Genomic DNA, 25,591 nt, shown 5'->3' on the forward strand with positions numbered 1-25,591 from the left:
AACTCACCCACTTTCACCCAATGGGCAGAGAACCGGGGGATTCAGTGGGCCTTTTAGTGGATCCTAGCTCCAATCCAAGTCCAAGGGATGGTCCTGGGTGAGCTCTTTGGAATCCTGCCGACTATGCCAAGTAATGTTAATGTAAAAAAAACAAAAACAAAAACAAACACACACAAAAAAAACATTGAAACCTGTAAAGAATTTTTGTGAGTTTATTTTGGCCAAACTGTCGATATATGCCGGGAAGAAGAACCTCAATGAATTGAGACAATGCTCTGGAGAATGGCGGGTTACATTTGCATTTATGCATTGTCATCAAAGAAGAGACATAGGTGGGTTACATGAAATTCATTGGTGATAAATTAAGGAGGTGGGATAAAGTAAAGCTGGGAAAACTTCTGGGATTGGATAAAAAGTGAAATGATGGACACACATTAATTGTGTATGAACAATTAACACAATGATGAAGGAATTTGTGGTATCTGTCCTGGCACCCACCACATTTGGTTGGGCCCCAGGGGCTCCAGAAAAAGGGAAATTACAAGTTACCTAGACATTTCAAGGGTATGTTATCATAGATGCAAAAAGACAGATAGGCTCAGTTAAAGTAAATGTTGACCTTGTTGGTAAAGATACTGGCATAGGATGTAACTGCCTACCATAACTGTGTTTATTTAAAGTTTAATTTCAGACCATCCTTCATGGCTACATCAGGTCTCTGAGTTTGCAAGACCACCATACAGGCATCCCCTGAGCTTATCAGGTCAGCATGTGGCCCCTTTTGTCCACACCCTCATTAGCTGCTGTGGGGTTAAAAGAGTTATTATATGTAAAGCACTGGTAAACAATAACCTCTCAGAAATGGCAACTCTTATTTGCTCTTATAATATAGTGTTGGTACTGACTCTCCAGATGTCATTTCAGGGACTTTTAAGATTCCATCCTTTGGGTTACAAAATAATATTTTAAACATATAATTATAGTTGAGCAGGTCATGCCTCCATGACTTGTATCCTCCTGCCCATGGCTCTCTCTCAGCATTTCTCATTATCCATTCAAGGCGCTGACACACATCCACACAGCCCGGCCCCCATTAGAGCAGGAACTTCTTGAGGTTTTATTGCTCTTTTCACTAATAGAGCCTAAGAGGGCCTACTGTAAAGTGAACACATGATAAAATTTATTCAGGCGTTTTTCTCTGGGTAATAACAAGTAGCCAAAGGCAGAGCTGGAATTTGGATCAGAGACTGGAACAGAATAGGACAGGTAATCCTGGACAGGTTAGAAGGGCCATGGGAAACTGAGAGGGGAACCAGTGGAAGGAGGAAGTTGAGCAGGGGTGTGGGACTGAATTGAACTGGATTGCCTCTAGACCTGTAGTTATCATCATAATCACCCTTTGAAGTGAGTGCTTCAATAATCAATAATTTGTGCAACACATTGATTTGCAATTCAATTCAATTCAATTAGACATGTTAACATTCATTTTAAGGAGATAAACCTGCTTAAAGCCCCTGCTTTTATAGAAAGCTAAAGTGCATGTAAACAAATAAGATGCAGACTTGTAGCTGGTGAAGGGGTGATAGATTTATGCACAAAGACTAAGCTCTTAGCAATTTTCTACTGAGTAAACCTTGCGGAGCTGAGACATGTAACCAATTATCCCAGCAGCATGAATATTAGGAGAATCCAGAATCATTTGTCTACCCAGTAGTGCCCCTAATTAAGAGCACCTTGCATTTCCCCAGATCTGTGGTGTTCAGTGGGCCCTGTAACTAGATGTATCTCACTTACTGCCTTGAGACACATGTTCCAGCATGTGGGAGTCATTTACTGCTTGATAATGCTCCCCTTCCTTTGTTGACATCTGGTTAAATCCATTCTCATTTTCAAATTCTTTGTCTCCAATTCTAATAACAGAAGAAGCTTTGTCTAGAGATTCTTAGTGTTTGTTTACTCAGGGGAATATTAATATTTCCTCTCATTACTTGCATCATGGTTTCCCAGCATTGGAATCCTTTGAAAGTAAACATGTATAATAACCCAACTTGATGAAGAACTCAAGTGAATCTAATCAATTATGATGAAACCAACTAGAAAACTGTTGGGGGTGCTAATGTGAAAATAATCTAACTCATTTAACAATTTACTTAGTAGGCCTTGATTGAGTTTCTGCTTACAGTCAAGGCGCTAACATGCCAAGGTGATATGGATGTCAAAGAAGGATGTCTCTGTGTTCCCTCCCTCCAGAAATTTATTGTCCAGCCCTGATTGATGGAGATAAAATTGCCTAAAAATAGGCTCACTGTGGCCAGCAGCGAGAGGACCAGACTCTGCCTAGATAAATAATGCTGTTGTCACACCTCCATCTATCCAAGCTATCACTTTGAAAATTTCCCTCCCTGCTTCCCAAAGGTACTGTCCTCCCTCGTGGTTTTGCACATCTCAACCACTAAGCAATTTATAATGCAAAGCTACCTTCCTGCACTCAAAGGCTGAACACATGCTTGTTGAATAGCAATAGAGTAGTTAACATTGATTGAAAGTTTACTATGCACCACACATTGCATTGACTTCATTTACATATAGTCTTCACATTGTCCAGGAGAGAAATTAAGAACTTGTATTAGGACAAAGACTGAGACACAACTTCTTCATTAAGGATTTTAGGTAGACAAAAACAGAAACTCACTCAATGTAATTTAAGTTTTAGGTGGCAATAGGAATTGATGAAAGGTTATCGAAAGATCTTATGGAAAGCAAAGGCAGGAGTTGAATCTAGGTCTCAAGAGGTATTGTAACCATAAAACTTCTGAGAACATAAGCAAGCAATCTCTCCCTATTGCTGCTTCTCCTTATTCTTGTGATTCCTTCTCTGTTGAAACTTCTACTAATCACCAGGCTTTGGCACCATGTCACAATGCCAGTCTCAACTCCCAAGTTTGCATTACTTCATCCAAGCAAAATTTCCAGACTGAGAATGGCACCTAAGTCCCAAATCTGTATTCCAGGGAAAGATGGCCTGATTGCCCTTGATTGGATCAGGTATTCACATCTGGTGTAATCAGGTGGGCCAAGTCACCATGTCACCTTAGAGTCATGACAGCTTGAGGTTTGTGCCTGTGGATGATGGCAGGCACTGCTCAGAGAAGTGTGTGGGCTCAGCAGGCCCTCCAGACCAAGTCTGCTAAAAGTGGGTAAGGATCTGATCATTACAGAAATCCATAGAAATTGGTAGCCAATTGAATGTGGGCCTGAGAGACATGGAGAAATTGGAAATGACTCCTAGGGTTCTATGTTGGGGGAGAAAGAGAGCAATTAAACTGGTAAACAGCAGAGGATAATGGAGCCTGTGAAAAAACAATGTGATGAAAAGATCTTTCATGTCAAGAAAAAACGTAACAAGGTCTAAGGTTTTAGGTAAGGGTGAGCTGCAGACCACCCTCCACAGTTTTCCCTAAACTCTCCCATTGTGATTTTTGCCATGTGACTACCGGAGTGGGGAGATTTTACTCTACAAATTTGCCTAATGTGTAGCCATATTTTAAGACAGAAGGAACTCCCTCCTTTCACCACACCCAACCCAATCCCAATCTACCACTAAAAGGGCAAAGAGTGTGTTTGTAGTATTCATCATTGTACACACACACACCCAGCCCATGTTGGCAGTTATAGATGGGCAGTAAATATATATTTAATGGGAGAATAGATGGACATTTAAAAAAAGCTATTTACAAAAATGCCTAAATATTTTGTAGAGAGAAGCACAAAATGCAATCAGCATAAAAATAGCTAATTTTTGTTGTTGATAATCCTCACTCAAGGATATTTTTCCATTTATCTTTAGAGAGAGTGGGAGGGAGGGGGAGAGACAGAGAGAGATATATATCAATGTAAGAGAGACACAGTGATTAATTTTCTTCTGCATGCACTCTGCCCAGGGCCAGGGATCAAGTCTGCCACTAAAGTACATGTCCTTGATCGGAATCAAACCTGGGACCCTTCAGTCCACAGGCCAATGCTCTATCCATTGAGCCAAATCTGCTAGGGCTAAAACACCTAATTTTTAAATTAGAATTTTATTCTTAAAATGACTCAATGCTCTAATATTTAAAAAAAATATATATTTTTTTATTGATTTCAAAGAAGAAGAGAGAGGGAGAGAGATAGAAACATCAATGATGAGAATCATTGATCGGCTGCCTCCTACATGCCCACCCTTTGGGTATCAAGCCTGCAACCTAGGCATGTGGCACTCAATGCTCTAGTCTTAAAAGTAAGATGACAACTTGTCCCAGCTTACCTGGGACTTACCTGGTTTGAGCATTGGAAGTCCTAAGTCCTGGGAAATGCTTCAGATCATAGTTACCAGGATGGCCCATCACCCAGGATAATGTCACCTCTTATATGGCAGACCGACGCTCTATCCACTGAGCCAAACCGGTTTCGGCAGGCCTTCCCACTCTTCATCCTTACCTTGTAATCTTGGTAACTAAGATACACATTTAATTCTGGAAGGTGCATTATATCAGTGCAAATGGAAGAGTGGTGGTTTATACAGAACTTGGTCTCTGAAAAAGTGAATTCTGAAACAGATCAGAAGGGGTTTGGTTGTACTACAAACAGAATGACTTCAGTATCTAAGACCTCTCTGAATTCAACTTCCTGATAATAATGTTGTCTAAGTAACCTGTGAATAATGGAGCCATGTAATCTGAACTTTGTAGTTACTAAAATGGTGTACCTTTGTTGTTGATTTATAAATTGCCATTTCAAATAATCTGTTCTCTCAGGCATGAGATGTCCATATGTCTCTATTTGAGTGGGGTGGTATCAGATTATGTCTGTTTCCCACACTTAATTATTACTAGCAACCCCTTTCACTATCAAATGTGTCCTAGTATTAAAAAATATGTCTATGTTTGGATAATAAATAATATGGTCACCACACTTAGGGGCATGGCTATCTGACTCTCAGAGCCCAATCATCCCAGTACGAGTTGACAAATCAAGCTCCTAAATGTTCCAAGGGCACCGCTTGCCCAGATGTGAGGAAGTCACAGCAGTGTGCAGACAGCCCTGTGCCTTATCCCTTCCTCTCCTCTGCTAGCTCTCCAGACATACTCCCTTGTCTATTCTGCCTCTTGGATATAATTACTGCCAGATAAAAGTTTACAATAGATCTCAGAATCTCTTGACAAAAATGTGCCCAAATACCAGCCTCAATTTTAATTTCCTTTCCATATTTAGATTAACTTACCATTCTGAAAGAACTATATTTGGTTCTGTATTCATCTATGTTTCTCTATCATGATTAAAATATACCTCCTGTTTATTTTGCTGGCAAGGTTAATTTTGTTTAATTTTTGGAGAGTTTGGGCTCTTTCATTTACTATTTTAAGGTGTTGATATGACTGTGCTGTGACAAGGGTGTTATTCCATAAAGTTCTAAAGCAACATGAAACTAAAGGATGCAGGGGGAGGCAAGGGAAGAAGGAGAATTCTGGTCCTTCCTTTGCTCAGGTGGGTCATTCTCTTAGCCTCAATTACCTACCTGTGAACAGATGTCAATTTCCTCCTATCTAGTGCTGCTTCCTGCACATACTGTTTCCTGTATACCTTTAATTATGCTAAGTAGTCCAGACTAGCAAAGAGATTTACACAGCTGTGTGCTCTGTGTTTTGATGTGATTGCTTTATCCTTGACTATAATAAGAACTACTTTTAAAAATCTGTTAAACTACATACATGCCACAAATGGAAACAGACTGAAATGGTATGAAGTGAAAGGTAACTGTCTCCTTCTCTGACCCATATCCTGTTCCCACTCCTTAGATACTCATTTCTTAGGCATTCTTCCAGGAAATCTGTACACATACGCACACCCACAGACACGCACACACATATTATGAGTATCTTCTGTATCCAAATCTATTTCCTGAGCCCTTCTGTCTCCTGAGTGCAAGGCACCAGGAAGCCAGGCGCAGTGGGAGGAGGAGGTTGCAGTTCAGCTCTCCCACAAATATGGACTCGCAATGTGTCTCCCTGACTATGGCTTCTCCCTGCTTCAATGACCTCAAATATGCTGCCAGAGCCATTTTTCTAAAATCCTGCTATCCTCGGGTCCCTGCCCAGAGTGTATGATATTTCCTGCTATCTAGTTTAAATTTCTCCACCTAACTTTCAGAGCTTTCCTTTATCTTGCTCCATTCTGTCTAGTCAAGTCTTTATTTTTCTTCGTCTGAATGCTCACCTACAGAAAGGCCAATTTTGTCTTCTTCTCCTGGGAGATGCTACCTTCAGTGCCATGTCTGGATGTGCTTCTCTTGAGTACCTTTTCACCTGTCGACCTCAGGAAATATCCCCACAGATTAGGATTAGTCCTTGAATTGTGTAAGTGAGGAAACTGAGCCTCAAGGGGGTGGTTTCCTACAAGCCACATGCCTATTTTCTGGTAGAGATGAAACTAGCTCTTAGACTGGACTGATAGTCTTACTATTGGTTTTTGCTTTAACCCACACTGCTTAGATCCCCTAGATGGTATCACTGGACATACTGAATCACCACAAGAAAGGAGCAGAGTAAGTGTAGTGAAACACATTGCTTTATTATCACCCCTGTGTGAGATAGAAAATGACTGTAGTTCATTTGGAGGGGTAGACCATGGTGCTGATCAGTCCTTGAATAGGGCACTGGAGCTAAGCAATGATGGCAAGTACTTCTCTAGCTCCTCATCTGTAAAATGGAGCTAATGATATTAGTCATGCAAGCTTGAGCAGAGGGGGCAAAGCCCGAGACATTTTTTTTGTCAATTAGAGAGAATAATCTCTCATTTTGGATCATGGTGGCCCAGATGCCACTTCTGCTCCACCATGTTATCAAATGCGAAGTAAAGTGTTTGTTTGGTATAGACTCTATACTATATTATAGAGTGTTTGACTTTTTCCCTGATGCTTTGACCAGCAACCCAGTCCCTCCAAGACTGGAAATGTTTGAGTTCCAGAACTCCTTTACTCACACCAGCTCATCCTTCTACCACACAAGCTGCTTCCCACGTCTAGCACATGCTTCCCACTGCTGGCCTAGGCCAGCTTCCTAAATGTCTGTCTGCCAGTGGTTCTTTATCCTGTCCACCCCTAGACACTCACCTCTGTTGGGATACCTTTTCATTCCTTTACTCTCTAATGCTGACTATCTATGAAATAACTTCTCCGTTTTGTCAGCATCATCTGGTTACAATGCTCCATCTGCCTGGATGCACTTAGAAACCTGAAAGCCCTTCTTCCACTCCTAACAAGAGACCTTGAGTCCAATTTTATCGTCAACTTGGGGTGTTACAGAGAGAGGGGTAGGGATAGTTAAAAAGGAAGGATAACCTTTTTGGTCTATTTTTGGTGCCTGATGCCTCATTTCCACTTCATTGGCCCATTCCTGTCTGTTGTAGAGTGAACCCTTTCAGTTCACTTTTAGGGCTCAGCATTGGGGTGGATCCGTTTAAGGAGGATGGATCTGTTAGAGTTTGGAGAGGCTGTGACCTTCTTCAGAACAAGCAAGGCTGAGCTGCTTCTGCTACAGGCCACGGCCTTTGATGCCAAGACTCATTGTGGTGACTCCTGGCTTCACTTTATTTTACTGCTGCCAGGTGGCAACTGAGATAATTTTATAGTTTGAGAACCATCATCTGGAGATCAACTTAACCCACCTCTATGAACCTCTGAGCAGTTGAGGAGCCCAGAGTGTCCAGGGTAGGGATGGAGGTTTGCAGAGGAGAGGAGTGCTGGGAGGCACCCAGGTGCAGGCCCTGCTTACTTGGCCATAAAACATGTTTTCTTTTCCAGGAAATACTGTTATAGTACAGATATCTGTAGGAGTGACCCCAGGTAAAGTCTTTCTGAGAAACCTTCTAGTTGTTAATGGATGATAAAGGGAGGGGACTGAGACTTAGATTGTAGGTTGGGCTTGTTTACTGTAAAGAAGACAGGAAAAGACTGGGAAGGCAGGAATAACAGGCCATCTTTGGCCCCTTTGGAATATACTAGTGTTGGAGTTTGCCCTCTGGCTCTCTTCTAGGTCAACAGGGTCACTCAGCCAACATTAAACAAAAGATAATTGGGAGACTTGCTCACCCTGATTAATAATTTATTGGTAGTGACAGGCAAAAACAAAGGTTAATGAGGATTTAGCCTCAAGATAAAGGCTAAGTGCTACATGAAAATCTCTAAATAAATGATGTGTTTTCCCCTTGCCCTTTTCACGTCTGGGCTGCATGGCCATCTTCTGAATTCCAATTTAATTGGCGATTTGGAATCAGATTCATAGTGTAATCTAGTATCAAGCCACCTACATATCTCAATTCCAAAATGATTCAATAGTGTAACATAAATACTGACTGAGCGTTGTTCTAGTACTCAAAATTAGTCAACATCAGGCTTTAATATGACCAATTAGAATTCAAGCCAGTTATGTAGGACATTATATTTCCATCATAGACCAGTTCTGGATCAGTTCCCAGTTTCCAGTCATTGAATTTCATTACTGTGATTGCATTTTAGAGAAGCTAATTATAATCCATCAAATCAAATACAACAACAAACTATCCCTGAGGTCAGAGCTGGTCAGGCAGAAGCTTATTGCAGGTAGTGAGATAACAGAGGACCAGACTGTAGGGATTCCGGAGAGAAAATCAAAATCAAGCCCAGGCTCTAGAGATAATTGGATGATACATTTAGTAGGCTCAGTTGGCACTCTAAATAATTACTTAAAATATAACAATAACATAATTTTTAATTATTATTATTTTTTTGCCTAATTATTCTTCCTCATAGAAATACACTGGCAACAAAAATATGAGAGTCAGCAAAAGTTTTTCACCCTCTGGGCTAGCAGACAATACATTATGGTTTGTGGAACTTAGGCCAAGTGAAAGCAGTGTGATAAAAGTATTTTGCAAGTAGTCTTGGGATCAAATTCCCCATCCTTGATGTTCTCTAGCTGTGTAATTAGAGAAAATCACTTCTTACTGAGCTTCCGTTTCCTCATCTGTCAAACCATATAATACTTACTCTGTCTGCCTTCATCTATGAGGATCAAATGAGACCGTAAATGGCGAAAACAAACACAATGCAATAGGGTTAACACCTGGGACAGGAAACTAGAATTGCTGGATGTCAAAAAATGTGCTTTTAGAGATAAAGAAAAAACACCATCCCAAAGCCAAATGTAAATGACTTTTACATAAGGATGGGTAGATAATCTACTTAAAATCACTATAAAAAAACTGAATATAGGATTACCCCAATTTTGATCAGTGCTCTAGAAAAAAAGACTTGAAAGAAATGCTTCAAACAGATAATAATGGTTTTCTGAGTTCCATCATAGGTGATATTTTAAAAAAAATTTTTTATACTTTTAAAGTTTTCTTCAATAGACAAATGTTACCATTATCTTGAAAAAGATATTTAATCATCTAAAATTATGAAATCAAATGGGCAAACCTTTTGAATTTATAGATGAGAAAAATGAAGGCCCAAAAAAATAAGGAATAAGACCATTCTTTATATTTTACTAGAGGCCAGGTGCATGAAATTTGTGAACTGCGGAGAGGGGGTGGGGATATTCCTCAGTCCAACTTGCCTGCACCCTCTCCAATCTGGAACACCTCAGGGAATGTCTGACTGTTTAGGCCTTCCGTCTCACAATCTGGGACTGCTGGCTCCTAACTCGCCTGCCTGTCAGACTAATAACCCCCTAACCACACCCCAGCCAGCCTGATTGACACCTAACTGCTCCCCTGTGGGCCCAATTGACCCCAACTGCCCTCCCCTGCAGGCCTGGTCCCCCCCGAACTGCCCTCCCCTGTCAGCCTGGCCCTCCCTAACTGCCCTCCCCTGCAGGCCTGGTTTCCCCTCAACTGCCCTCCCTTGCCAGCCTGGTCACCCCCAGCTGCCCTCCCCTGCCAGCCAACTTGTAGCAGCAATCTTTGGCCACATGGGGGTGGCCATCTTGTGTGAGGGTGTGAGGGTCAATTTGCATATCACCTCTTTATTATATTACTAGGAAAGCCAGATGTCCTCAATCAAATCCATTGCTGTCTCTTTTCCATCTTTGTAATTATTTATGAATGCAAAGAATTAAATTTGACTGAATTGCTGAAACCCATTTGCCTCAGTGGATAGAGCGTCAGCCTGCGGACTAAAGAGTCCCAGGTTTGATTCCAGTCAAGGGCATGTACCTTGGTTGTGGGCACATCCCCATTGGGGGATGTGCAAGAGGCAGCTGATGGATGTTTCTCTCTCATTGATGTTTCTAACTCTCTACCCATCTCCCCTCCCCTCTGTAAAAAATCAATAAAATATATATTTTTTTAAAAGTTGACTGAGTTAATTTACTTCATCTTCAAAAACATCCCCATCAAGGCCTGGGACCCAGATAGGTAAAAGTTTCAGAAAATTCTTCTCTCTCACAGTTTCTAAGGGTGATTAAAAACAATTGTTAATTGAGAGGCAGCTGAAGAACCTGATAATTGAGAAACAATGGATGAAAAAGAGCTCAGCATATGAGATAGAGGAAGCATGTTGTATTGGAAACACTGATTTTGGAGGTAGGTAATCTAATTTCTGGACTTTAGTCTAATGACTGCCATTAATTAGCTATGTGACTATGGACAATTCTCTCTCTCTCTCTCTCTCTCTCTCTCTCTCTCTCTCTCTCTTTCTCTCTCTCTCTCTCTCAATCTTCACTCCAGGATATCTTTCCATTGATTTTCAGAGAGAGTGGAAGGAGAGACAGAGAGACACATCGAAGTGAGAGAGACACATCAATGGTTGCCTCCCACAAATGCCCCACCAGGCCCAGGAACTGAGAATGTAATTAAGGTATCTGTCCCCAACCAGAATCAAACCTGGGACCCTTCTGCCTGCAGCTGGCACTCTATCCACTGAGCCAAACCAGCCAGGGTTGGGCAACTTTCTTAATCTCTTTTCTTTGGTTCTTTTTCTTTAAATAAAAGGGAGCATGGGAAGGGGGTGGGGAGAGAGGAAGAATCTGTGCCAGGTGATAGCCTTGTTTATTTTTTTCCAAGTGAAAACATTTGCTTTAAAATACAGTGTATTTACCTTAAATATACAATATGTATGCAAAATGGGTGCTTTTCATAAACGAGCCTGTTTTCATAGAAGTAACACAAAGCAAGATCCGTTTTTGCAAAAAGAGTCCAAAAGAATAGATACAATGCAAGCCCAGTATTTAAAATGCAAATAACAAGTAGAAGCAAATACAAAATCAGTCAACTAGGAATAAAAAAATTCTTCTGGCCCAGCAGTTTTAGTGATGAATTGGTTGCAATCAGGAAACTGGAGAAGAGAGCAGTGTTGATGATGAGGGTAAGAAAGTATGAGCAAAAGAATGTTGCCCAACTTCACCCCTTCTCACACATTCTGTTCCAAAGTCTGTTTCCCCACCTCTTGGGCATCTGGTGAGGGCCCTGTCCTGAAGCCTTCGGACGAGTAGCTTTTGTAATTCATGTGTCAGCAGAGGTGGTGGTGACAAAGTTGGTGTTACTGCCATGGTTGCAGCAAGGTTTCATCTGTGCCACGAGGTCAGATTTCCCCCTTCCAGCCAAATGTTATCTACTTGAGAAGTTGTATCAGGAGATTTCTGTGAGCTTCTGGTAAGACTCACTTTGCTTTAAAAATCCATTTCTCATTCATCTTCCCTGGCTATCTGTCTCAGGTGGCAAAGAACTTGAGAAGCTGTCTCAGGTGTGTATGAAATTTTGCCTCATTGTACCAGAAACCTCTTATTGGTTAATTGTTTTGTGGAGGGCTGCTTTGCTTGGATGGGTCTTGCGATCATGAGGAGACTGAAAAGAGAAAAATAATACATGGGGAAAATGGTCAGAACCAGTTATGCTGCATGTTAGATATAACCCCGTCTTCTCTCTCCTCAATCTTCCCCTTCCAATTCTAGCATGTAATTCCCTTGGCAGGATTTTATTCCAAAATTAAAACTAAGGGCTAGCCCTAGCCTCTTTGGCTCAGTGGCTAGAGCATCGGTCTGTGGACTGAAGGGTCCTGGTTTGATTCTGGTCAAGGGCGTGTACCTCGGTTGCAGGCCCTGGTTGGGGTGAGGTTGCAGGCCCTGGTTGGGGTGAGTGCAGGGAGCAACCAATTGATGTGTTTCTCTCTTTTTTCCCCTGTCTTTTCCACTCTCTGAAAATCAATTGAAAAATATCTTCAGGCGATAATTTAAAAAATAACTAAGGGCTAAAGAAATCCTAAAGGTAGACATGACCACTAACCCAGATTTTCACCAGACCTTTCTGAGTGAAGTTTTTTTGGAGGAGAGCTGGGAAGGATCAAAGCATCTAGACAATTTCCCAGGATCTGAGGCAGTGAGTAGGAGGTAAGTGTTGGGTGTGGGAGGAGTGGGAACTTCTGGTAGCAAAATGGTGTATGATGCTCCCTACCTCTTCTTGCTGAAATGTCTCTTGTTCTTACATAGTCATTGTGTGGATGTTTTTTCAAGATAACCTTTCATAATTTTATTTTGAACTTTGCAATTACCTATTTCAGGGGCCTTCAAACTACGGCCCGCGGGCCACATGCGGCCGCAGAGGAGTCTGATCCGGCCTGCCAGGTTTTTGGGCAGTGAGCGCAGCCGAGGTGTTACAGTAGGAATTAGTAGTTCATATAGTCCGGCCCTCCAGCTCTCTGAGGGACCGTGATCTGGCCCCCACTTTAAAAAGTTTGAGGACCCCTGACCTATTTGATGATTCTGAATCAACAAGCAGAATTAGCAGAAACAAGGTAATACCTATCAGTATAAAAGTATCTAACATATTTTGCTTGTAATCTATATTTTTTTCCCTATAGAGAAAAAGAAATGCTGGATTCATGATAGCAAGAACACTTACATTGAGGTTGAGGTTAAGGGGAGTGGAGATGATGGCAAAATAATTGTTGAGACAACAGATGGAAAGGTAAAGCAATCATTTTATCTCAGGAATGATTAGTTTCTCAATTTAACCAAATAATATATTTTTAAAAATATATTTTATTGATTTTTTTACAGAAGAAGAGAGAAGGATAGTGAGTTAGAAATATCGATGAGAGAGAAACATCGATCAGCTGCCTCCTGCACACCCCTTCCTGGGGATGTGATCACAACCAAGGTACATGCCCTTGACTGGAATCGAACCTAGGACTCTTTAGTCCGCAGGCCAATGCTCTATTCACTTAGCCAAAGCGGTTTCAACAATAATATTTTCTTTAATAATGTAATTAAGAACCTGTGGTAGGAGATACCACTGATAACCTTAGGAAATTTCATTCATCTTTAAGTATTCATGTATGGGAGGGGTCCATCCAGCCTGGCCAAGGGGAGGGGACATGGGGGTTTGGCTAGCCTGCTTGCTGGTTGAACTCCTGGTTGAAGGGACAATTTGCATATTAGCCTTTTATTATATAGAATATACACTGAGTGGCCAGATTATTATGCATTCTGAGATTGTAATTATCTGGCAACTTGGTGTAATTCACCTCTTTAAAGTTTCTAGAATATTTAAAGAATCATGCAAACATCACCATAATCTAACTTTAGAATATTTTCATCATACCCCAAAGAAATCTTATCGCCATTAGCAGTAATTGCCTCCCCTCAATTACCGTAGGCACCCACTGATTTACTTTTCTCTCCCTTGCCTATTTTGGTATTTAAGAGAAAAATGATCATACAACATATTATCATTTGTGTCTAGCTTTTTTCCCCCCACTTAGTATAATGGTTTTGAGGTTCATTCATGTTGTAGCATGTATCAGTGTTTCATTCCTTTTTATAGCTGAATAAAATTCCATAGTATGAATATACCACATTTTGTTTATTCATTCATCAGTTAATGGACATTTGAGTCTGTTTTGGCTATTATATTGCCATGAAATGCATGTGCAAGTTTTTATACTGTAATTTCTCTTTGATATTTGCCTAGGAGTGAACTGCTGGGTCATATGGTAACTTCTATGTTTAACTTTATGGGGAACCGCCAAACTGTTTTCCAAAGCAGCTGCATCATTTTACATTCCCACCAGCATATGTAAGTGTTGTAATTTCTCTACATCTTCACCAACACATGTTATGATCTACTTTTTATTATAGCCTTTCTAATGGGTGTGAAGTAGTATTTTAATGTGATTTTATTTGTATTTTCTAAGGAATAATGTTGCATCTTTTCACATCCTTAGAGGCCATTTGTGTATCTTCTTTACAGAAATGTCTATTCAAGCCCTTAGCCCATTTTAAATAGCTTGTTGCTTTTTTATTATTGGGTTGGAATAATTCTTTATATATTCTGGACACAAGTCCCTTATCAGATATATGAGTTGCAGATATTTTCTCCTAATCTGTGTGTTGTCTAACTCAATTAATTATATTAGGCCTCCAGATGAGAGGGTTGCCTGTTCTGAACACACTTTCCAGATATATTTGGATATATACTGTATATTTGGTAAAAGACTTTACAAAAACAAACTGGGGTGTGTGTGTTGGGGAAGGTATGGGAAAGAGGATAGATACATCTTGAATTAAGTCTGAAAGGGTGAGTCTTCCTCCTTGTTTCTTTCTAAACCTCCAGGCTACTAACATGTTGGGACATTTTGAGGCGACAAATCATACATACTATGATTTGTGTCCCCTCAGAGGCAATCAGAGTTGGTGAGGAGCTGTCGGATTAGGGAAATGCAATTTAGACCATTTGGATTCAACAAAAATACTTTCTTAAACTTCCTCTTTGGGCAAGAAAAAAAGCATGGGCAAGAGGAGCAGCTGTTTCTTCCATTAAAGTTGGTTTAACTTCTTCTGGCCCCATCTTTTTCTTGACTAGAAAATTCTTTGCTCCATATGGCAAAATAAACAAGCATAGAAAAAAATAGGAAAATATATCTTAATTTTTTCTCTCTGCGGAATCTGGATATTAAGGAGGAGGAAGTTCAGCAGATGAATCCTCCACAGTTCAACATGGTTGAAGACATGGCCATGCTGACTCACCTCAGAGAAGCTGATGTGCTACATACCTTGAAGGGGTACCATGGCCACTGAGTGATCTACATTCCTAAATATGCTTTATTGCTTAAATATGTATTATATTGGCACTCATATTGGCAATGTCCCAGTCCTCTCTTAGGTGAAAATGATATCAAATTTAAGCATAGTAGCATGGAGATAATCCTTGAGGAATGCCCCACTTTTATTTTGTTGGTGTTAATATCCCTTCCCAGAAGTTGTAGAGCTGAAGTAAAAGCATGAGGCTTAGAGCTGATAGACCAGTGTCCAAATGCCAGCTCTGTCACTTACTGGTGAAGTTTCTCATCTTCTTGAAGTCACTGTTACAGTAAAGTGGTATAATAATGCCTGTCACTCCAGGGTAGCTTAGAGAATTTAGTAAAATAATGTAGTTCAGTGCCTAATACCTAGTAAGTGCTCAATAAGTGGAATGTTATGGGGTGTGTTTTTTTCCCATCGTTAAATTGAAGATGGTTGGTTGCTGAGATTTTTTTATTTACTTAGCACCTACTCAGCAGAAGCAGTGCAGAGCAGATTAGGTTACAGTGATGACATTTGGGATCCATTACTATAGAAGCTTTGACATGTAGCCAGCTTGCTCCTTGGCTGGTTGACTTATTGTGTAACTGCATTAGTTTCCCTGGGATGCTGTAACAAAATTACCACAAACTGAGAGGCTCAAAACAACAGAAATTCATTCTGTCACCGTTCTAGAGGCCAAAGTCCAAAATCAAATCAGCAGAGTCACTACCCCCCAGAGCCTTTAGCTGAGAATCATTTCTTGTCTCTTTCTGTTTCTGGTGGCTATTGGCATTCCTTGTGGTCATATCACTCCAATCTCTGGCTCCATCTTCACGTCGCCTTCTCCTCTATCCTTATAAGGGCACCAGCCACTGGATTTAAGGCTCACCCAGATATCATCTTGAAACCCTTAACTTAATTACATATGCTAAGATACTTTTTCCAAATAAGATCATATTCATAGGTCCTGGGATTAGGACATGGGCATATCTTTTGTGGCCACAACCATTACAGTGACAGAGTGACTCCCATGACTTCCTTTCAATGCCTTAAACATCAGGTTCCTAATCTTTCTGAGGCCAGATTCCTTCTGGCTTCAAATGCCTGCAAAATCTGCAGACCAGCTGTTTGTTAGCATCTTCTCTGTCCCAAAGGTGTTTGTGTCAGACATGTTAGCAGTTAGACTGTCCCTGGGGAAGAGGTGATCCCAGTGCCTGCTATCACTCTAACCTGGTTCTGCCTCTGCCTCTGCCTCTGCCTCTACCTGTTAGGACTCCCTTCTCTGGGAGAACCCACGAGCTCTCTCCTTTCAGTATTTTTACAAGTAAATATTCAAACAAATGCTACCTGACAGTGAAAAAGCTGAGAAGCCTGGAAGTATTTCTAACCTGTTTTCTGAAATCTTGTCTGAACTTCCCTCAGACCTATTCTGGTCTCTTCTGTGTGAGCATAAGCCCCACAAATGGCTTCCAGTGCATCAGAAAGAAGTGGTGGTGGCTGCCTACAAAGGGCTGAGGTGATCAGAGAGACCCCTCACATCCTCGGTGTTGCCGAGAACGCCTTTCAGGATATGTTTCACAGTAAGTGGCTGCCCTACAAAATGGAAGGTAAAAATATCTGATCCACTTTTCAGTGTCACTGAGAGACGTGCAGGCATTGTGAGCAGAGCATGGCCTTTACAGCTACCTAAATCACTTGAAGCCTCCTTTTCCTTCTGGATGAAACGTGGGCAAATAAAGCCTACCTCCTAGGGTTCTGAGGACGATTAGCTCACACATCAAATTAAGTGAGATAAAGCATTGAAAATGCTCGGCCCAGAGGCTGGCCCAGAGTGAGCCCCCTGTAGATGGCCTGCCAGAGTTCCTGGCGTAAAGCAGCTATTATTACACCATGCTTCTTAAGAGGCTTAAACATGTCAACCATTAGTCAGTTGCCGTTTGTATTTGGAACAGGAAAATAGGCCTAGAATTTATATGTTCTTATGACTGATATACGTAAGGGCAGGAAAAAAAAATGTTTTACTCTGTACTATTTAAATGGCCTCCCCTGTCTCTCTCTCCCCCTCCTCCCCCCCCCCCCGCCCCCATACACACACAACCATATCCTTGTATCTGACTTCAAATTGCAACCAAGGAAATTTTTACTAACTTTATGCCAATACATAGAAGCTCTGGCAAAAGGATGTTCTGACATTTTCTCCTGTTTTTCAGATTGAGAGAATCAGTCTGGAGTCTTCACGTGTTTGCCTTGCCTTTTCCTCTTGGCCAGCAGTGGGAGTTCCACTGGAAACAGACACCTCCATTTCACTGAGAATAAAACACACATTAGCTGTCTATGAACTGTTTGCACTTTAGAAAGGGAATATGTGCTGGGAAGGAATACCGTACTCAGGAAATGACTCCACATGGGGTGCCAGCCAGGCTGCTTCCATCATTTAGGAAATCCCTGAGAGCCCACAGTGCACACACTGGCTTTAATCATATTCTTGATAGAGACAGCTCCTATCCAATTAATCATTTTCACAAAGGTCTGGACCGGCTAATTAGGCAGAGAGACTATAAAATTCCAATGCGATGACTGAGGAACAGATAACCTGCTGCTATGGCAGCCTGATTGGGGCCGGCCAAGATATATTAAGTAGTAGGAGCCAAAAGATGGTGAGGCTTGGAGGAAAGAGGACGAAAGGAAAGCATTCAATGATACCATGTTGTATGTTAGTTTTTTTTTTTTTTAAAAAACTCTTTATTGATTATGATATCACATAATTGTCCTCATCACCCAATTCCCATCCCAAACCCCTTCCCACATATGCCCCCGTTGTTCATGACCACTGGCTAGGCTTATATGCATGCATACAAGTCCTTTGGTTGATCTCTCCCCCTTGCATCCACCCTCTCCTACCTTCCCTCTGAGGTTTGACAGTCTGATCGCTGCTTCTCTGTCTCTGGGTCTGTTTCTGTTAAAAAATTTATGTTGTTCATTATTTCCCCTAGATGCGTTAGATCATGTGATACAAAGAATTCCCTTATAAGAACCGAAACTGAGACAAGACATATGGTTATGCTGAGAGGCAAATGAATCAGTCTGTAGTGAGTTCCTTTCTGGGCCAACAGTTTTGTACGTTAGTTTTGATGGGAAGAGCATGCACTGGCCAGGTGAACTGTTACTGGTGTCAGAGCAGACAGGCTGAGACTCATTGGGCAGTGAAGCGCTCCAGTCCCCAGTCTTCCTATGCAATGGTGATGCGCCTCATGTATTGAAGTCCCCATTGGCTTTAGCTCTTGCCAAGAAAAGTAATAGCATCCCAGAATCTTAGAGCTGAAAGGGAAGATAGAGTTCAGCGCTTTGTAGAGAGGATATGTTCTTAAATTTCACTTGGGGAAAGGCAGACTTTGATCCCGTGACACTTTGGGTTGGTGAGGCTGTAAATTTATCATTGTGTTATTCCCACATTACAAAGTTAGCTGGTTACCAAAGGTTAATGGGAAGTCTGAAGCCGCCTGGTGAAGTGACTGGTATGCCCTCTTCTGAAGAAGATGGTTGGGTCTGGCCAACTGGTAGCCTCAATATATGAAAATCTCTGAAACAGCTGGTAATGCAAAAACCCATCTCTAGGTAGTAGAGGCACTCGAGTTTTTTTGTTAACAGGACTATGAGGAATAGGCTTCTTGTTTTTATAAATGTCTTTGATCTTTCCAGATTTTTGCTAGTGATGTTTTCCCAGCCTAAAATGTCCTTCCTGTTCTCCCAACAAATTAAGTGTCGACATCTCCTTCAAGTTCCCACTTAAGTTCCAATTTTCCATAAAACTTTCCCTTCTTACCTTACCTATGTGGTTGAAATTGTTTAACTTTTATTGCATTTTTAATCTGAACCAGTTAACTGCATCACTGAATTTCCTGTAGTAGAGGAGAATCTGGTGCTGGAAAAACTGTGAACACAAAACACATTATCCGGTATTTTGCCACCATAGCAACCATGAGTGAATCTAAGGAAAAGCTGGTAAGTATTTACATAATTTGGCAGAAAGGTGAAGTGGCCCTACCCACTGATCACAGAAGCTGTGCCATGTCTACTTATAGGGAAAAAGAAGGGGGGAAAGAACCAAAGAACAGTTAGACAACTATGGAAAAGTCATTTTTCCCATTTGTCTTTGCCTCTTGAGAGAATCATTAATGGCTCCGAACCAATAACCCCCCAAACATAAAATTGCATAATTTGCTTTGTTGATTGGACCCTCTGAAAATTAGGCACTTAAGATCTAAACCACATTCCGTAAGTGCTAGGATCATTAATTAGTGCCTTGAATGGCCACTTTTGATACTTATGAATTCCTTTAGTTCTAGTGAACAATCAGACTCAGAAATATGTGCCAACGAAAGTCTGCTTTTTTTTGCCACTAACATCTGGATTAACTCTAACATCTGATGAATATCCCCTCAACCTAATCACATTTTGGGTTCTGAAAAACTTTATTTCTCTATTTAATTATCTGTATCCTTGGTGATTTTTCATTTTGCTTATTTTGTTTAGCTTCATTAACAAGTTTATGGGCTTTATAATAATTTGAGGATAACTAGGTCACAAGAGTTGGTATGCAAAACAAAATTAGATAATACTGAGTGGATCTCAAAATCAATGAGTTATTGAGCTATTAGAGCCTCACATCTTTCTGTCTGACATTGTTATTTTGCTTTTTAAATTCAATCCTGTTTTTACAAATTAAGAAGTATATCAAAATAACAAATCTGGTCCAGTTTTTGAACCATGAAAAGTTTCTTTTCCAATCAGTGAATTCCTGAATTTGATTGACTTCTTTAGGTGTCATTGGACTCTATTATATATAACTTCATTTTTGCATGCATTTTAGGTTGTTTGGCATGCGTTTATTTGTTTGATGTAGCCATTGCACCTTACAAACATTTTTATAAAAACCTTTGCTCATATAGTCCTTTTACTTATTTAAAGGATAATGCACCCATGATATTTTACAAGGTATATAGTATTTTCAAACCTATAAATTTTTGAATATAATATGACACCATAAAATAGGCTTTTGAGACTTAAAGACAAAATCCATTGCAATTAGGGTGCTGAGTGGTCATTCAGACTTGCTCTGTGTAGATGTCCTGCTTTGGTCCTTCAGCCAGAGCACACATGATTAAAATTCAAGGTCAATACCATTATAAATCTTTGCCTGACATGGACTTCTAGATTATGTAGAAATGGTAGCCAAGAAACATATAATTTAATAATGCCATTTTAGAAGAAAATGGCAGGCATGAGGAATAGTTGAGAAGAGAGGGAGATTAACAAAATGGGGAAATATATGAAATGAAGTTTAAAATTAGGCCATGGTATTTGTTGTTCATTCTATAAAATATCCATTTTTGTTTCCTACTCGGGCCAATACCAACCAAAAGAGAAGCATTGCCGATAAATGAGCTCTCACATATAGTCATAAGGGCATTTTATATTGTCGGACTCTTCATCCATCTATTTTTTCTGAGTTCCCTTTCTAAAATAACATTTCATCACCAAATTTGGAAGCATCTTTGATCCTTGCTATCAAAGCCAAGATGAAAATTGGCCTGGGAATGGAGGGCTTGCCACATGACAGAATTCTGCTAAAGGCTTCATCACCTGTACTTCTCTTACCTGTATCTCGGGACTTTAGAAGATCAAATCAAACAAGTGAACCCTATCTTGGAAGCATTTGGAAATGCCAAAACCTTGAGAAATGACAAATACTCTCATTTTGTAAGTAACATATATAAGAGCAGTATATAAGAGTCTTTAATTTTAAAGCAAGTGGTAAAATTCATGTCTGAGCACATAGGCATGAGGAAAATTTCTACCACATTAAAGAAGGTCCTTTGATTAAAGTTTATAACATTAGGTTCCCCCAAAAATCTACCCAGTATTATCATTAAGACAATTAAAACTAAATAGAAACCGTAGAAGCTCCTACTATTTTGTCATTTTCAGGAAGAAAATGTTTATTTTAATAGTTTCAAATTCCTTCCCATTCCCAATAGAGTAAGTTTCTCCTTGACCCTGCTCACTGTGCCAATTGTTGGAGTACTCACTCCTTGAATCCTGCTCCACTATGCCAACTGTTAGGTCTGAGTCCCTCTGCCAGGAACTGGATCTCCTTGGCTGAGAATTCATGAGAAGTCGTAGATATAATATATGAGAGAGTCTTTATTGTAGCTCAAGTAGCCATTGCTAACAAGGAGCCATCAGATAAAGTAGTGCTTCAAAGTAAAGTCCCACAAAGTAGGTGCACACAGGCTAGTTAACATTATATCTTTCCTACACAGTAGCCTTCAACATAGGAGCTCTATGAACATAGTAGTCCAACTAAGCAGCTGCTGTACACACAGCATAAAAGCCATCTCAGAAAACTAGGAGCCATTACACATAGTAGTCCAACCAGGCAGCCTCACATAATAGTAGCCACTTACTGGCTGCTCAGTAACATATTTTATACTAACTTACACAAAAGAGGCTTTTTACCAGGTAATGACATCAGTTTTTGGGCTACAGAAAGGCATGTCTGCCCAGTGCATACAGTGAAACTGCTGTGTCCTTGTACCTGTCTTGAATGAACATCCTGACTAAGGTTCTCATGCTCAGATTGGCCTTGAATATCAAGAGTACTCTGAGCAGTGTTCTCTTAGGAAGCTTATCCAGCAAATTCTAAAAAAAATGGTTTATATTTTACCATATTTTATATATTTGAAAGTCCTTTCTCCTTCATAGTTTCTATATTTTTTATAACAAATAAATTTAATAAGCACTTTCTAATTTACTTATTATAATTATTATTTCTATTCCTGGCTATTGCACCTCTACCCCTGCACATTTTTCATTGAGCATTTTTTTTTAATTGGGAGAAAATACTCTGTGTCCCAAAAATGCATACTACTTTGACTAATTATAAAGGCACAATGAGTTGAATCTAAAAAGAAAGAAACATCAATTGAGCTATCAGCTATTAAAATGTGTACACAGCTCTACCAGGTTTGTCTCAGTGGGTAGAGCATTGGCCTGAGAACTGAAGGGTCCTGGGTTTGATTCCAGTCAAGGGCACATGCAGGCTTGATCCCCAGTAGGGGGTGTATAGGAAGCAGCTGATCAATGATTCCCTCTCATCATTGATGTTTCTACCTCTCTCTCCCTTCCTCTCTGAAATTAATAAAATAGACGGTATTTAAAAAATGTGTGCACTTTTTTTGGACACCCTGTATTTATTAAGTAGCTTTTTATAATTAGCAGTCACATAATAGAGGAAGGATTTGGATTTCAAAAGCTAATTTCACAAATTCATTTTATGCCAAGAATGTGGAGGGAGCAAATATGTAATGTACAAAAAAATTTTGCAGAAGGCTTCTTGTTTGAGTATCTGGGCATATTTAAATAATAGCCTCCTGCTGACTTGGCTAGCTTCTACCCAAGGCCTTATGTCTACGTCTACTTGCAATGTCTGGCTGCATAGCAGGTGGTAATACTGGTTCATAAAACATCTACTAGATTTGGGATTTGTTAGAATATGAAGATATTTTCTGCTGATATGTGAAAGGAAGAAACCTGGAGGGAAAAGAGAGAAGGAAAAAAAAAGAGGAGATAAAAAAGGAAGTTAAAAGAGAAGAGTAAGAGAAAGAAAAGAATATGAAAAGGAAAAAAGGAAAGACTATCAAGTGGAAAGATAAATAAGAAAGTAAGAAATCCATGGGAAAAAAATACACAAGAAAAATGTTGAAAGACTAGAAAAAAAGGAAGTAGAGAATAATAATAAAGATAGGTGAATTCAAGGAAGGGAGGAAAGACAGAAGAAGGGAAGAGAGAAAAGTGGATTCAAAAAATTTAAAAATCTAGGTTAAATTTTTAAAAGTTATATTATGTATGCATATTTATACATATGTGTAAATGTACATATGCATATATGTGCATCATGTATGTGTTGTGTTGTGTGTGTGTGTGTCCCATTTTCCTACATTTTTTAACTTACTGGCTCAGTCCCCCTCTCAGCAGCCACTCTCCTTCCTTTCCCAGGTTGTGACCCTTCCTTGTACAGGCAGACCAACATTGTCACCCTGCAGGACCTAGATGCCACTGGCTGGCCTCCTTCACTGAACTGGGCACTCTGACACAGGCTCTGTCACTTCCAGAAGGCTTTCTGGCCCACTAGATCCTGTCAGTAGCTTTTCATTGAGAAGTAAGTGAGTCCCATCTAGTATTTTTGCCAAAGGAGTGTTTTGAAAACATAGATCATGTGTCACTTCTCTGCTTAAAACCTCCCTTTGTATCCCAAGCACATGTACACTAACACCCTACTTCTTTCTGGGCCCCCGTGGTTTTCATGGTATGGTGCCCAGTGCTTATCTATCTCTCAGACTATGTTTTTTGACCCCTTTTCTTTTCCTCACTAAACTCCAGCACAACCCACTTAAAACATTATTTTAAGACATACCCAATGTTTCTAATTAGAGCTCTTGCATTAGCTATTAACACTAAGAATCTAGAAGAGTACTAACTACATCTATTTTTCTAATGTGGCATCGCTAGTGACTAGCAGGTTTCCTGCATTATAGTAGATACTCAATGAATGTTTGTAGAATAAATGAAAGAATTTTCTAAGCAGATATTATTTTTTCCATTTTTAGAAAAGAACTTTGCTACCAAAGAGATTCAGTAATGCACATAGAACATACAGTTGGCAATCAATAGATTTAAGACTAGAATCCAACACCACTGCAGTTCCTGGCATTGGCTGGTGCTATCTCAGAACCATGTTGCCTGTATTATTTTTTTGGGTAACTTTTAGGGAAGTAGTTCCCCCATAACTGTTTGGGCTGTTTCAAAAGGAGATTGTGTTCTGTGTCCACCTAAGGCAAATTCATCAGGATGCACTTTTGTGCCAGAGGCCAGCTGTCATCTGCAGACATCGACATCTGTAAGTGAACATCAGGCTGTCCGGTCACTTTTCTTCTCAGTGTTGTAAGATCACTTAAATATGTGTCTTTGTCCATTTCTTATCTTGAAGATTTGTTTTAACAGTCCTGGTTGATTTTTCAGCAGCCTGGAGAGAGGATCTACCATGTATTCTATCAGATTTTGTCCGGAAAAAGAGAACATCTTGGTAAGTCTATTATTCTGGAGCTGAGGATCATTCTAAACCCAGAGATGGAAGTCAGACCTGGCAAAGTTCTGTTTAGCCAGAGTCTCTTAGCCTCTTTATAACTTAGTTTATTCATCCCCAAATTTAGGGAATTGAACCAATTATAGAACCTATGCTGTATAACTTTATATGGGTAGAAAGTATGGTAGAACTTTTTTTTTTTCTTTCAATTTGGTAGTGCTTGGAGGTGGGTAAAGTTAAATGAATGTGTGTGTGTGTGTGTGTGTGTGTGTGTGTGTGTGTGTGTAAAAAGCATTACTTTAAACCCTTAAATAATTAGAACCAGTTGAGTATTATAGACAAAAGGCAAGAGGTAGAAGACATTATCATAGTGTGTAGTGGTCAATGGAAGTTTTATAAAGAAGATTTGGGTTGGGGTATGAAGAATAGGAAGGAGACTTAATCAGAGTAATGAGTATGCACAGTGTCAGGATGAGGCAAGGCAAAATCAGGTAACAGAGATAAGGTTAACTGGGGAAAGGATTTACTTAGAGCAATAGTGGAGATTTTATTCTGTTGGTTTCTGAACTCATGTTGTAGGGAGGGTGTGTGAGCATGTATGTCTGTGTGTATGTTTGTTGTGGGGTGGAATAGGGTAATAGGAGGTCATGATATGTTGAAAGCAATGACAGTGAAGCTGGTATGAAAGGCTGGATGGATTGGAGGTAGAAACACTAGAGGAAATTGATTGCAATAATCCTGGTATGAGATGATGAGACAGTTGTCTAAGGTAGTGTCTAATGACTGAAGGTACTAAGAATGAGGGATAGTTATGAATCAAAATACTCCCAAGTTGTTTTTTTAAAAAATATATTTTATTGATTTTTTTACAGAGAGGAAGGGAGAGAGATAGAGAGCTAGAAACATCGATGAGAGAGAAACATCGACCAGCTGCCTCCTGCACACCCTCTATGGGGGATGTGTCCGCAACCAATGTACATGGCCCTGACCGAAATCGAACCTGGGACCTTTCAGTCTGCAGACCGACTCTCTACCACTGAGCCAAACCGGTTTCACCCAAAATACTCTCAAGTTTTTAAATTTGACTAGGAAAAGGAGTGCCATGAACAAAAATAGAAGAGCAATTTGTGAGATAAAAGAATGAATTTCCAATATTCCTTCAACAAATATTTATTGTGAGACAGATATGGGTGCAATAGGCAATACTTTTTAAGCATGGGAGACAGAAAAGTAAACAAGATAGATAGTTTCCTGCCTTTATAAGTTTATATTCTAGTGTGGAAGATAGGCAACAAGCAAATTAATTAATACATTAATTTCAGAGAATAGTAGTTCTAAAGTAGGGTGAGAGGACAGAGTAAACTGGCATTTG

The 25,591-nt window shown here is 40.1% G+C and overlaps 2 protein-coding genes across 2 annotated transcripts in view; both read left to right on the forward strand.

The window, feature by feature from the left end:
- The window catches only part of CIP2A (cellular inhibitor of PP2A), a 561,728-nt gene that overhangs the window by 76,901 nt on the left and 459,236 nt on the right, over positions 1 to 25,591 (forward strand). The window lies entirely within an intron of this gene.
- Positions 7,503 to 25,591, forward strand: part of MYH15 (myosin heavy chain 15) — a gene marked incomplete at both ends in the record, with an annotated part of 196,140 nt that continues 178,051 nt past the window's right edge. Inside the window, 8 exon segments of the mRNA XM_084870441.1 lie at positions 7,503 to 7,605; positions 12,872 to 12,978; positions 14,970 to 15,073; positions 18,980 to 19,080; positions 20,752 to 20,838; positions 23,971 to 24,033; positions 24,124 to 24,131; positions 24,135 to 24,219. Coding sequence (XP_084726567.1) covers positions 7,503 to 7,605; positions 12,872 to 12,978; positions 14,970 to 15,073; positions 18,980 to 19,080; positions 20,752 to 20,838; positions 23,971 to 24,033; positions 24,124 to 24,131; positions 24,135 to 24,219 — 658 coding nt within the window.

This window comes from Pipistrellus hanaki, assembly GCF_964339955.1.
Source record: "Pipistrellus hanaki genome assembly, chromosome: 2".
NCBI classification, from domain to species: domain Eukaryota; kingdom Metazoa; phylum Chordata; class Mammalia; order Chiroptera; family Vespertilionidae; genus Pipistrellus; species Pipistrellus hanaki.